The sequence below is a fragment of the Neovison vison genome, chromosome 13, assembly GCF_020171115.1.
Source record: "Neovison vison isolate M4711 chromosome 13, ASM_NN_V1, whole genome shotgun sequence".
NCBI classification, from domain to species: Eukaryota; Metazoa; Chordata; class Mammalia; order Carnivora; family Mustelidae; genus Neogale; species Neogale vison.
In genome coordinates this window covers 73,329,581-73,344,042 of record NC_058103.1, presented here as the reverse complement: position 1 = coordinate 73,344,042, position 14,462 = coordinate 73,329,581, and the positions used below count along the sequence as shown (strand labels likewise).

Below are 14,462 nucleotides of genomic sequence, written 5' to 3'. Positions count from 1 at the left end.
AATAAATGGTAGGAGAAATGTTCTATTTTAAAAGATATTAAAGAAACCTGGGGCGCCGGGGTGGCTCAGTGGGTAAAAGCCTCTGCTTTCGGCTCAGGTCATGGTCCCAGAGTCCTGGGATCAAGCCCCGCATCAGGCTCTCTGCTCAGCGGGGAGCCTGCTTCCTCCTCTCTCTTTCTGCCTGTCAAATAAATAAATAAAATCTTTAAAAAAAAAAAAAAAAAGAAAAGAAACCTAATATCCAGGGGCACCTGGCCGCCTCAGTTGGTAAAGCATGTGATTCTCAATCTTGGGGTCATGAGTTCATGCTCCACATTTGGCATAGAGCGTATTAAAAACAAAACAAAACATGGGTGCCTGGGCGGTTCAGTTGGTTAAGTGTCTGTCAGTTAAGCATCTTGATTTTGGCTTGGTAGTGATCTCAGGGTCCTGGGATGAAGCCGCACGTCAGGCTCCCTGCTCAGAGAGGAGTGTGCTTTGAACCTCTTCTGCTCCCCCTGCTTGTGCTCTCTCATTGTCAAATAAATAAATAAATCTTTAAAAACAAACAAACAAACAAACAAACAAAAAAACCAAACAGAGAAAATACAAATCTAACATCCAAATGTAATACCCAGACCTTCAATGGACCCTAGACCAAGAAAACAAATTAGGAAAATTTTAATATGACCTAGATAATAGATATTATGAAATTATTAATTTTAGGTATATAATTTTATTAGCTATACAGAGGAATACCCTTATTTTGAAGAATTACCTGGTGAAAAATGAACTGTTGGGATTTCATCAAGATCAAAAGCTTTTGCACAGCAAAGGAAACAGTTAACAAAACCAAAAGACAACTGACAGAATGGGAGAAGATACTCACAAATGACATATCAGATAAAGGGCTAGTATCCAAAATCTATAAAGAACTTATCAAACTCAACACCTAAGAACAAATAATCCAATCAAGAAGACATGAACAGACATTTCTGCAAAGAAGATATCCAGATGGCCAACAGACACACGAGAAAGTGCTCCACATCACTCGGCATCAGGGAAATACAAATCAAAACCACAGTGAGATACCACCTCACAGCAGTCAGAATGGCTAAAATTAACAAGTCAGGAAATGACAGATGCTGGCGAGGATGCAGAGGAAGGGGAACCCTCCTACACTGCAAGCTGGTGCAGCCACCCTGGAAAACAGCATGGAGGTTCCTCAAAAAGTTGAAAATAGAGCTACCCTACGACCTAGCAATCACACTACTGGGTATTTACCCTAAAGACACAAATGTAGTGATCCAAAGGGGCATGTGCACCTGAATGTTTATAGCAGCAATGTCCACAATAGCCAAACTATGGAAAGAGCCAAGATGTCCATCAACAGAGAATGGATAAAGGTGTGGTATATATATATACAATGGAATACTTTGCAGCCATCAAAAGAAATGAAATCTTGCCATTTGCAATGACGTGGATGGAACTAGAGGGTATTATGCTGAGTGAAAAAGTCAATCAGAGAAAGACAATTATCATATGAGCTCTCTAATATGAGGAATTTGAGAGGTAGGGTACAGGTTGTGGGGGGTAGGGAAGGAAAAAATAAAACAAGATGGGATGGGGAGGGAGACAAACCATTAGAGACTCTAAATCTCAGGAAACAAACTGAGGGTTACTGGGGGTGGGTGGGTGGGAGGGACAGGGTGGTTGGGTTATGGACATTGGGGAGGGTATGTGCTATGGTGAGTGCTGTGAAGTGTGTAAGCCTGACGATTCACAGACCTGTACCCCTGTGGCAAATAATACATTACATGTTAAAAAAAGAAAAGAAAAAAAGTTGCCTGCTTAAGTATTTAAGGAATGATATATCATATCTGTAACTTACTATACACAATGGCTCTGAAAGAAAAAAGTCTGTATAACTATATATCAGTTTGTATGGGAGGAGGGGGAGAGAGAGGAAAAAAAAAAAGCAAAATGTTGGGGCGCCTGGGTGGCTCAGTGGGTTAAGACCTCTGCCTTCGGCTCAGGTCATAATCCCAGCGTCCTGGGATCATGACCTCTGCCTTCGGCTCAGGTCATGATCCCAGCGTCCTGGGATCGAGCCCCGCATCGGGCTCTCTGCTCAGCAGGGGAGCCTGCTTCCTCCTCTCTGCCTACTTGTGACCTCTGTCTGTCAAATAAATAATAAAATAAATCTTTAAAAAAAAAAAAAAAGCAAAATGTTAATAATTGTTGAATCTGGGTTGCTAAAACTATGCTGGTGTTTAGTTGCTAAGACTATACTGGTGTTTTCTTTTAATTTTTCTGTAAGTTTGAAACTACCCCACTTTTCTGGGGAAAAGAAAAAGTATAAAACTAAGCAATATTGACTATTTCTGACTTTCTCCATTAATCTGTTTGTGATTTGTGAATTTCATATAGGCCAACATTTCCTTGTAGCTAAATGGCAGTAAGTACCATTTATAGAAAAAAATCTAAATTATGTTAAAGACCTTAGTTTTTTCTATGAACCAATCCAAGACCATCATTATTTATTGTAGCAGAACACCTCAAGACAGTCTCCCTTCAAAGTAGTTTGAGGGGCACCTGGGTGGCTCAGTTCGAACCCCACACTGGGTGTAGAGATTACTTAAAAATAAAATCTTAGGCTCAGTTGTAAAGCATCTGCCTTCAGCTCAGGTCATGATCCCAGGGTCCTGGGGACGAAGCCCCACATCGGGCTCTCTGCTCTGCAGGAAACCTGCTTCTCCCTCTCCCACTGCTCCCGCTTGTGTTCCCTCTCTCACTGTCTCTCTACCAGATAAATAAATAAAATCTTAAAAAAAAAAGGTAGTTTGAGAAGCTCTTCTAAATAAGGGTGGAGGTCTTCTGCTTCTGTTCTTAGTTTCTGACCTTGATGCCATCAGGCCCTGCCTTGCTCTAAGCTAAGTAGACTGGGAAACTTGGTTCCTTGGGGTGATCTCTTCCCACTGTCTGCTTTCAGAGAAAAAAGTGACCCTCAAATCACGCCAGCAGGAACCAGGAATACAAGTGGCTTGTGTCCTTCCCTGTAACAGGGCTAGGTGCCCTGCTGCTTTATGCTAACCACCCCACTGAGAGCCTTGGTGACAGAATCATTCCCTACCCCTATCCACTGTGGCATCCAGCCATGCTCTGGATATTATAGTTCTTCGAAAGCAAGCCCAGATTTAATCCATGTCTGCTCTCCAAGAATGAGGCCTCTAAGACTCTGGGCAGGCAGGCTGGTACTCCCACCTCCCACTCTTAGCGTAAGCATTACACATCTGTTTGTCTGGATCCACTCAGTTCCCCTCCTCACCCACCTAGTCTTTGATGTTCTTTTTTCATCTGTGCCTGAAGGAAGCATCATCACTTTATTCAGGAGATAATCAAATATAACACAGGGCCGACACTGACAAATAGTTGCACACAGAATTATATAAATCTGCTCCATTTCCCAGAAGAGACTCAGTCACTGTAAACAAGGAAGAAAAACCAGGATGGTGCCTAGCCCACTGCAGTGTTTCAAGCAAGCATCCCCACACTCCCGGAGTGAAAGTGGGCCTGAAGTAGAGGTGGTCCTTTCAGCAGGAGGAGGGGGAGGCCACACCCGTGTGGAAGTCCACCTCCGGACCCCGGCGAGGTAGTGGTCAGCGGCAGGCCTTGTTAAACTCCCGGAGGGCCCAGCGCTTGTTCTCAGTTGCCTGCTTGAGGCAAGTGTACTCTTTTACCAGCCTGTCAAACTCCTCCCCAAGGACCTCATAGGTGCTCAGGACCTGTCGGGACTTCTCCATGTCCTGCTCTTGTAGGCGAATGGCCCCCTCCAAACGGTCCCTATATGCCCGGGGAACAGAAGATACAACGTAAGGATCTGGCTCCTCAGCAAGCAGACAAGAATGTGAATACGTTAACATGAATGGGTGTGGAGAGTGTGGGACCAGCCCTGAGCAGCAGAACCAGACCCTTGGGAGTTCTCACCTAATGAGACGATGAACTTCAACTTTCTCAGCAGTGTAAGTGTCAGACAAGATCTTTAGCTCCTCCATCCTGACAGAGGGAAGAAAGAAATGCTGAGGGTCCCTGACGGCAGCAGAGTTAGGAACAGGACACAGTACCTGCCCGTGGTCAAGATGTGTGCTAAGCAGTGACAGGAAAAGCAAGATCCTTCTGAATTCCTGAGTAACGTATCTCACAAGAAAGCACCTATTTCAGGCTTTAAAATAAGACTTAAGGGGCACCTGGGTAGCTCAGTCCGTTGAGTGAGCGTCTGACTCTTGATTCTGGCTTAGGGTGGTGAGACCCAGTTCCAAGTTGCACTCAGCACAAGGTCTGTTTGTCCCTCTCCCTCTGCTCCTTCCTCCCCCTCCTCAACCACCCGCTGGCATGCTCCCTCTCTAAAATAAATACATAAATAAAATTTAAAAATAAAAGAAGATTCAAGAATGTTGAATGGGGGTGTCTGGGTGGCACAGTCGGTCAAGTATCTGACTTTTGGTTTTGGCTCAGGTCATGATCTCAGCACTGTGGGATAGAACCCATAGTTGGGCTCTATGTTCAGCGCTGAGTCTGCTTGGGACTCTCTCTCCCTCTCCCTCTGCTCCTTCCCGCCACACATGCCTGTGTGCTCTCTCAAAATAAATAAATCTTTTTTTTTTTAACTGAGACTCTCTTTTTATGTATTCATTAAAAAAAAAGATTTTATTTATTTATTTGACAGAGAGAGAGAGACAGTGAGAAAAGGAACACAAGCAGGGGAGTGGGAGAGGGAGAAGCAGGCTTCCCACTGAGCAGGGAGCCTGATGCAGGGCTCAATCCCAGGATCCTGGGATCATGACCTAAGCCTAAGGCAGACGTGTAACAACTGAGCCACCCAGGTGCCCCTCAAATTAAATAAATCTTTTTAAAAAATATTTTATTCATTTATTTCCCAGAGAGAGAGAGAGAGAGCATGCAAGCAGGGGGAGCCACAGGCAGAGGGAGAAGCAGGCTCCCCCCTGAGCAAGGAGCCTGATGTGGGACTCAATTGCAGGGCACTGGAATCATGACCTGAGCTGATGGCTTATGTTCAATTGATTGAGCTACCCAGGAGTCCCAAAATTTTTTTTTAAAGATTTTATTTATTTATTTGACAGAGAGAGATCACAAGCAGGCAGAGAGGCAGGCAGAGAGAGAGGAGGAAGCAGGCTCCCTGCTGAGCTGAGCAGAGAGCCCGATGCGGGCCTCGATCCCAGGATCCTGAGATCATGACCTGAGCCGAAGGCAGTGGCTTAACCCACTGAGCCACCCAGGCGCCCAGGAGTCCCAAAATTTAAAAAAAAAAAAAAAAAAAAGAATGTTGGACACTTCTGGGTAATCCAATGGCTACCACTGCTGTGTGGCATTAACCCAAGACCCATAGGATGTTAGGCATGGCAGAGAGGAAAGAGTGTTGAGGAAGAGGGTTGGGCGGGTTGGTATGTGAGACAGAGTTCCTGAGACCCACAAGGGTCATATGGCTCACCTCAGCTTAAGGATCATGGCACTGCACTTGATCTCTAGGTACTGGGCATTGATGCGGTCCAGCTCAGACTGAGTCTTCAGCCGGTGCTCCTGAAGGAGTCTCTGCAGCAAGGCAAGGCAGCGCAGAAGCACCTGAGCCCCCAGGAGGCAGGGAGAAGGCAAAACCACAAGTCAGTAGAAAAAAAGGCAAATCAAAACTCCTTGGCTCCCCCAAAAGAGTCTCTAGGGCCAGGATAAAAGACAGAGGGGGATATCCCAGTCCCCTGACAAACCTGGGAATAGGTAGCACTCTTCTTCTCAAGCAGCACCATCTGCTCCTTCTGCTGGCTCTTGGCATCCTGGCATTGCTGCTTCTCACCCACTAGGACCTCTGCCAGTTTCCACACCTTTGCTGCCTTCAAGGTTTCACCATCTGAATCTGGGCAAAGAGACAGAGGACTGGGGCACTCTGTCTTTGGCTCACGTCATGATTTCAGGGTCCTGGGGTTAAGCCCCACGTTGGGATCCCTGTTCGGTAGGACACCTGCTTCTCCCTCTTTCCTCTGCTGCTTCTCCCTCACCACCACTTGTGCTTTCTATCTTGCTCCCTCGCTCACTCTCTCTCCCTCAAATAAATAAAAATTTTTTAAAGGTGTCTTTTTTTTAAAAAATATTTTATTTATTTATTTGACAGAGAGCAGAAGTAGGCAGAAAGGCAGGCAGGGAGAGAGAGGGGGAAGCAGGCTCCCCACTGAGCAGAGAGCCCATGCGTGCGGGGCTTGATCCCAGGACCCTGAGATCATGACCTGAACCGAAGGCAGAGGCTTAACCCACTGAGCCACCCAGGTGCCCCAATAAATAGAAATCTTTAAAAAAAAAAAGGAGAGAGACAGACATACAGACAGAGAGAAGACTAGACAGGAAAACCCTAATGGCTACTGCCCTTCTGAGGCTATTTTTCAGCGCACTATCCCATATCTAGCCCTACAAATTCTCTTTAGGTTTTCTCCTGGTGTCCTGTTAAAATGGCCTAGTTCTCATAAAGTTCTCTTCGCTCTTACCCTCATTTTTTATTTTATTTTTTTTTAATTTAAATAATCTCTACACCCAACATGGTGCTCAAACTCATGACCCCGAGATCAAGAGTCACATGCTTTTCCAACCGAGCCAGGCTTGTGCCCCTCACTCCTACCTTTAAGTCCAGATTTGGCCCTTCACTCTTAAGGCATAGAAATGAAGATTAAGGGAATACCTATTAGCCTGAACGTTCTTCCCTATTCCATTCCAATTCTCTAGAGATGAATGAACTCATCCTTCCCTGCAGTACGAGGACACTTGGTACCTTGCTGAATAAAAGTTCTCACACAATTCCTTGCCTATATTCTACCAGCAAGGAAGCAAACAAATAAGCATCTCCAGTGCTTCCTTAGTTTCTGTCCCAAATCTAAAATTCAAAGCATTATTTGCAGAAGAGCAGACCAGGGACACTGAAGGTCAGGTGTGAACAGAGCAGAGTGCCAGCCCTTACCTGAATTGGGGTCATGGTAGCAGAGTAGGGTGAAACATTTCTTTTTGAGCTGCTCCTCCACTTCTAGTGGGAGCCGAGCTCTCATCCACACAAAATCCTAGAACCACAGAAGCAAAAAGAGAGATGCAAATAGATTGTTAGAACTAAGATCCACCAGTGAGTACAGGATGGTAACACTCAATGATAACCAAGAAAAATGCATCAAGAGACAACAGGAAGATTCATTTTTATTGGCCTATCAAATTTGCAAATAATAAAATGATGGTCAAGACCCCATGTTGGGGGCACTTGGGTGGCTCAGTGAGTTAAGCCTCTGCCTTTGGCTCAGGTCATGATCTCAGGGTCCTGGGATTGACCCTCACCATCAGGCTCTCTGCTCAGCAGGGAGTCTGCTTCTCCCCTCTCTGCCTGCCTCTCTGCCTACTTGTGATCTCTCTCTCTCTGCCTCTGTGTCAAATAAATAAATAAATAAAATCATTGGGAAAAAAAAAATGAAAAGAAATGGTGGGGAACTGGCAATACATACCAACATGTTTAATGTATATATCCTCTGACCAGTAATCATACAAAGGCAAATACACCTATGAATGAGTCTGTTACTATCAGTGTGGTTTCTAAGGGCAAAAATGTGGAAACAACTATATCTGTCATTAAGGTTAAGCAAACTATGCTACATCCATAAAATGGAATCCTTTTTTTTTTTTTAATGTAATCTGTCCCCCCCTCCCCTGATGGGCACACGCTCATCACCCTGAGATCAAGAGCTGCAAGCTCTACTCACTGAGCCAGCCAGGCGCCCCCATACAATGGGATCCTATCAGTGATTTAAACTGATGATATAGAAGCACCTGGGTGGCTCAGTTGTTTGAGCATCTGACTTTTTCTTTTTTTTTTTTTAAGAGTTTATTTATTTATTTGAGAAAGAGAGAGTGAGAGTGAGCATGAGAGGGGTGAAGGTCAGAGGGAGAAGCAGCCTCCCCATGGAGCTGGGAGCCCGATTCGGGACTCAATCCCGAAACTCCGGGATCATGATCTGAGCCGAAGGCAGTTGCTTAATCAACTGAGCCAGCCAGGTGCCCAAGCATCTGACTTGTGATTTCAGCTCAGGTCATAATCTCAGGGTTGTGAGACTGAGCCCTGAGTCAGCTCCATGCTCAGCAGGGAGTCGGCTTGGGATTCTCTCTCCCTCTCCCTCTGCCTCTCCCCTCATCTGCACTCTCTCTCTCAAATAAATAAATAAATAATTTAAAAAATAAACTTATGATATAATAAGAACACTGAGCACAGACCATGTGCCTGGCACTGTGTTAAGTGTGCGTTAGAAGTTATCATCTTTTTTTTTTTTAAGATTTTATTTATTTATTTGACAGAGAGAGATCACAAGTAGATGGAGAGAGAGGCAGGCAGAGAGAGAGAGAGAGAGAGAGGGAAGCAGGCTCCCTGCTGAGCAGAGAGCCCAATGCGGGACTCGATCCCAGGACCCTGAGATCATGACCTGAGCCGAAGGCAGCGGCTTAACCCACTGAGCCACCCAGGCGCCCAGAAGTTATCATCTTATTTACATTTATTTATTGACTTGAAAAAAGTCCCAAATATATTAAGTGAAAACAGATTACATTCACTATACAAGCATAAAGGCTACAATACCATTTATGCTGAGCTGTATATGATATACTGTATTTATTTCTAAATGTAGAATTTCAGCTTTTACTTTCTTCTGTGTAACATTTTTCTTATTTATTTGAGTTTGGCCCTCACGAATGTGTATCATTTTTACAAAAAACAATAAAGTCTAACAAAAAAATGTTTAAAAATATGGGAGAAATTAAGCCATTTCACTTTTTTGATCCCAGTATCTGCTCAACCCCCACCTCTGAGCGGGGCATGAGTTCCAGAAGGTCCGCCTTCTCCAGCCCCAGCAGTGGAGGCATTTCCCTCTCCCGGCTGGGACCCAAGAGTCGTGTCAGTTCAGTCACGAGTAGCCGCTGTTCAAGGGTCTCATGAAACTGAGAGAGAATAAAAAACAAAAGAAGTTAGTATAAAACTTCTCCCACTCCACCTCCTCCATCCTCATAAACAAGTTCTTCACACATTTTCAAAGTCCTCAAACATGTTATCCCCTTCAGCTGCCAGTGCCTTCTCCTATCAATCTTTCTTTTCAAAACTCTTAACAACACACCCACCTCTTCTGCTATAACTACAAAATAACTACAATAGACACACAGTCCATTTCTTCTTCTTTTAAAAGATTTTGTGTTTTAAATAATCTCTATACCCAAAGTGGAGCTTGAACTCACAACCCTAAGATCAAGAGTCACAAGCTCCACCCACCGAGGCAGCCAGGACCCTCGGGTCCATTTCTTCTTTGATAACTATTACTCGAAGCTCCTATTTACCCCAGAGCATACAATGAGGTAAAGCCATAGTTGGCCTGGTCACTCCTGCAGCTGGTAAGCACCCCCTACTGCATCTCTCCTGCTTCACCTTTTTGTCGTCCAAAGTTAAATTTGTGTCTTGTGTCTTTACATAGTAGTCCACAAGCAGCTCTTGAATGACTCTCTGTAAAATCTCAGACCTCAGCCATATTGTCTTATGGAGTCGAACTTCCTTCCATGCCTAGGAAACCAAAAAATCCCAGGTAGGAACCTCTTTCTCTCTTGAAAGATTTTTCCTTTCTCCTCCCATCCCTCTTCCCAGGGCTCTTACCTGCGCCTGCTCCTTTGCCAGGGTGAGGCTTAAACCACTCTCATCTATGTGCTGTGACAGACCCAGCAGCAGTTTGCCGAAGTGTGGGTTCCGTAACAGGTCCTCTTCACTCAGGTTACAAGGAGGAAGCTGTTTGCTGCACACTTCATAGGATGTCCCCCACAGGGGCAAAAGAAATTTAAAAAAAAAGCAAAGAAGGTATCATTATATTAATTGAGTATTACTCTTAGCTTAATACTCACTTCCAAAAACCTCTAGCTTTTTGGTAGGGAAGTTTTTGAAATATAATGAAATGTTAAAAAAAAAAAAAACCATAGGGGCACCTGGGTGGCTCAGTGGGTTAAAGCCTCTGCCTTCTCGGCTCAGGTCATGATCCCAGGATCCTGGGATGGAGCCCCGCATTGGGCTGTCTGTTCAGGAGGGAACCTGCTTCCTTCCCCCCCTCACCCCGCCTGCCTCTCTGCCTATTTGAGATCTCTGTCTGTCAAATAAATAAATAAAATATTTAAAAAAAAAAAACACAAATAAACTCGAGGCAATATTCAAAGGTAACAAGCACCTATATATACACACTAACACATACACATAAAGATACTAATCAAGAATTAGGTATTGAGTCATTAATGAAACCAAGAGCTTAGAAAATGAAGTATATTTTGAAAGTAATAGAGACAATCAGGAAAAAGGGACCTTTTAGTAGGGTCACCATAGTACTCCAAATGTCTCATTCACACAGAATAACTAGAATTCTTGAGGAAGGGGGAAAAAAACCCCAAAGGTAAAGTTCCAACTTTGGATGTGTTCTCTAGTTGCATAAGCAAGACTGCAAGAAGGTATACTCAGGACTAACTGAAAAACTGAACTAAATTCTTATTGTAAAGAGAGCTGAGTAACCCAAGTGGATTCAGAGCAGCATACACATGAGAAAAAGTGCAAGAAACTGGGATCCTGTAGTTATTCCATCAGCCCAAGGGCCTCTCTTTCCATCGCTTATTCCTACATGCTTTCTGCTGTGGTCTTCTGTTTCATTCCTACTTACCAAACAAACTTTCATTCTTTGGACCATGAGAAAGTCCTTTTGGAAAATAAGAACTCTCCCTTTTTTCTCCCCCTCAGGCACTGAAAGATCAACATGGCAATGTTCAAAATATAGAAGATTCAAGTTCTTGAAGGATTCAAGATATAGAAAGGCTTTGAGATAGGGAAAGAATTCAAGATACAGAAGGAGTCAAGATATTGAAAGGGTTTGAGATAGGGGAAGAATTCAAGATACATAAGGATCTGAGATTCTGTAGTACAAGATATGAGAAAATTCAAGACCCAGGTAGGAAGGAAGCCTTCTTCACAGAGTTTGCTGGCCACTCTTCTCTTCAGGTTATACCTGCTGACACAGCACTGAAGCAACTTGAGTTTTTAGTCTACTGCACAGGTGGGTACTTAACAGGAGTACTTAAGAGGAGCCGGTGTTGTCTGTTTTCTAATAAGAGAGTGTCCAAGAGTCTTCATGTATCCTAGTTTCCCCAGAAACTTTGGATTTTATGTGACAAACCATACTGGTGAACTTTATAAATCCTTTTTATTATAGAAAGCAAGAATCTGGCTCCGACCTCTCTGGGTAAGTCATCAAACGTCCTTCAAATGGCCTCCTTACCTTGTTGGAGTATTTCCATCCCTTCTCCGGGTAAGCAGAAATCCCCGGATGCCATCTGATTTTCTCGAAATTCTTACTGTGTGGAACTGAGTGAAAGAGAACAAGGAGTGAGTAAGTTGGGTGGCTTCTTCAAGAAAATTACCTTGGGTTCACATTTCTGTTGTCTGCAACCTGGGGAGGAACCACAGGGAAGCTTCTTACAGGGAGAGACTTTATCACACACCCTGGGTCCCAAGCTCCTCTATAAGTTTTAAGGGCAGACTTATAAGTGGCAAAACAATTTGCATTCTAAGCACATAAACGTTTCCACTTGTTCCAAGCTGTCGAAAAAGGAGCCTCCTTCAGAAAGAAAATTTTCCAATTCACTAAACGGAAGGATGCTCCCCTCCCCTCAACATTATGTCTAAGTTAAACCTGAGCTGCTGCTTTCCAGTTATGAGTGAACTGGGGAAAGGGGGGGGCGTCCAACGTCCACTTTTTTCCCCCAGTCAAATAACTCCGCTATCAAATCCCACAAAATAGTTTCTTGAGCTTCTTTAACTTGTCCTTTCATCTAAAATCTGTTGGTAGTTTTTGATCATTAACTCTAGAATCATCCTTCAGGAGTGACAAATCATTCCGCACTTGAACAACAACTGCTTTTCACATAACAGCATTAGTAAGGAGCACCTTAAGGAAAGAGCTTGACAAGAAGACTGACAGGAAGGTCAGTACCAAAAGAGCAAGGCAAGAGTGTGGTTAATGCAGCTGAGGCTGGGATGGGAGCTGTCAGGTGTTTTGCCAGAACACGGAGTACATACTGAAAAGTATGACATCAACACAAAGGGGAAGCAAAGGTGCAAAGGTGGGCACTTTGTGGACTCTAGAGACTAAATTTTTCCCTTAAGGTGATTTTCCTCTTTTTTTTTTCTTTCTTTCTTTCTTTTTTTTTTTTTTTTTGCTCCACCCACTCCTCTCTGTAAGATATCAACTCCAAAGGGCAGCTGAGTCTCCCAAAGCACAAGACATCGAAGGTTATTATGATTTAACACTTTAAGTTCACAGAACATTTGGTTTACTCCCTCGTTTTATGAGCAGCATCAAAGTAAGTACTCATTTATTTTGCAACTTCGTCCAGAGGGGAACACAGATGAGGAGTCGGAATGCTAGGACTTAATTTTTAATTTGCAGCTCTGCAGTTCCTTCTGTCTGAATTTAAGGGAAACGTTGTTTTTTGTTTTTTATGCCAAACTTTTTTCCACCTGCAGAAGGGAGATAAATGAATCCTGCCTTGGCTGAGACATCAAGAATTAACAACACAATCGACCTGTCAACAAAACCCACTAGTTAGTTAAGTCCAGTGTTTTAACAATTCTGTTTATCGTTGACCTAAGTTCTACAGGCAAATTTCACACAGAAATGAGGACCAACACAAATTTTAAAAGTCAGCTGTTTTTCCCTCCCTAGGGGAACTGCCCACTTGGGTTTTTTTGGGGTGCCTTTCTTTACCCTTTTAAAATGTTACAGGGCGTGAACGAAGGCGGCGATCAGGCTTGATTCTCCACCCTCTGCACTCAGACGTGTTAAAACGCTGCTACAGGGACCCAAGCATTTAAATGTTCTGACTCAGGCGTCTTTTAAATTCTTAGAGCTGTCTTTACACGCTGCACTGAACGTTAAATTGATTTTACAGGTATTTTCACAAGATGTGACCCTCACAGGGCCCGAGATGAATCAAAATGCAGAGCGGGCTCTCCGGCGCCTACTTCCCTTCTGTCTGGGCAGCCAAGGATTCCCAAGGGCGAGGGCGGCCGCGGCGGCCAGGGGCCGGCACTAACCCTCCCAGCACTCCGCCTCCCCTCAGCGCGGCCCGCCGACTCTCCGAGGCAAACCTGCACAAGCGAGGGCAGCTGAAGCTCCCGCGGCCGTGCGGAGCCGGCTGGGGCGAGCTGGCCCGAAGCGTCGACCCCGAAACCACGCCCGCGCCCGGTTTCCGGAACCTCTCACTCGGGCCGGCCGCTGAGGCTGGGGGGAAGACAGGCCCGGGAGGACCGCGCGGGAAGGTCGGGGGAGGTACGGGAAAGGCCCGAAGTGCGCGCGAGTCCTCCAGAGAGGGGAAGAGGGGCGGGGCCACGCTCGAGGCGGGAACGGCGGGTCCGCCCCGCTCCGAGCGCTAGCCCTGGGTCCTCAACCGCCTGGGAACCCGGCTTTTAGAGTGTGAGCCAGTAGGGGCTCTTGGCCCCTTTTTCTGAGTACCTCCCCCTTGCTGAGGGCAAATGTTGAGAAAAATGGTAATGATTGCTAACATTTATTGAGAGCCTACAGTGAGTCAGGAACTGTGTCAAGCAAGGGTTTACTTGCCATTCCTCGCTTAGATCTCTTGTAAGTTCCTACAGTGGCCTATGAGGAAGTCACAATCATTCCATTTTACAGAGGGGAAAACTAAGGCGCTAGGAAATTAAGTAACTTGTTTGAGGTCGCAGCTCACAGCGTCTAAACTTGACCCGGTGGCCCTCTGAACCTTCCCAGACCTCCTGCCCACACTGAGCCTGCCAGTCTCTTAGCTCTGGCACAGCCCCCAAGGTCAGCTTTTTCTCTAATTTCCTGCCCCAGGCTCCCCTAACCTACCCATTATCTCTCATCCTTCAGCTCGCTAGCTCTGTCACTTGTGCTCTCTCTCGCTCTTCCTCCCTCCCTCCTACCTTCCCTGCCTCCTTTTTAAACTATAGGGGCATTTATTGTTTGCTTAAGAATAAATCTGGGGCTGAAGGTCCCAGAGCTTTTCAGTTGTTCTGTGGGCAGTGTTCTTTGTAGTTCTCTTTGCATTTCCCTCATGGTCACAGGGTAGTTGCAGAAATCCAAGAAGCACATCCAACTCAACAGCATCCCAAGCAAGAAGGAAGGAGAGGAGCCTTCAGTCAGGGAAGAAAACCTTTCCCAAAGTACCCAGCAGACTTTCCCCTATGTCTCATTGACCAGACTGGGTCACTGGCCATCTCTAGACCAATGAGCTAAATGTCTTCCATTTGCCCCCCAGATGCACATTCTGCTTTTTGACACCCTATATAGACCAGTAAGTATTTCAGGGTTCCATATTCTCTGACTGCTTTCAGCCGAAGAGGGATCTGAGCA

The 14,462-nt window shown here is 45.0% G+C and overlaps 1 protein-coding gene across 1 annotated transcript; it reads right to left on the bottom strand.

Annotated features, from left to right (window-relative positions):
* Nucleotides 1-3,324: 3,324 nt before the first annotated feature.
* HAUS4 (HAUS augmin like complex subunit 4) lies at nt 3,325-13,426 on the bottom strand. Its single transcript, XM_044230820.1, has 10 exons — nt 13,223-13,426; nt 11,352-11,437; nt 9,701-9,843; nt 9,479-9,610; nt 8,866-9,000; nt 6,995-7,091; nt 5,760-5,905; nt 5,489-5,619; nt 3,967-4,035; nt 3,325-3,822 (listed from the first exon to the last, which is right to left on the bottom strand). Exons 2-10 carry the CDS (start codon nt 11,404-11,406, stop codon nt 3,639-3,641), a joined length of 1,092 nt encoding a protein of 363 aa, XP_044086755.1. The 5' UTR covers nt 11,407-11,437; nt 13,223-13,426; the 3' UTR covers nt 3,325-3,638.
* Between the last annotated feature and the right edge of the window lie 1,036 nt (nt 13,427-14,462).

Excerpts from the sequence above, each read along its gene's own strand:
- HAUS4 (XM_044230820.1), bottom strand. The coding sequence starts at position 11,406 with ATGGCATCCGGGGATTTCTGCTTACCCGGAGAAGGGATGGAAATACTC. Across the intron at positions 5,906-6,994 it reads CTACCATGACCCCAATTCAG|ATTCAGATGGTGAAACCTTG; the intron begins GTAAGGGCTGGC and ends CTCTTTGCCCAG. Across the intron at positions 3,823-3,966 it reads GAAGTTCATCGTCTCATTAG|GGACCGTTTGGAGGGGGCCA; the intron begins GTGAGAACTCCC and ends CCGGGCATATAG.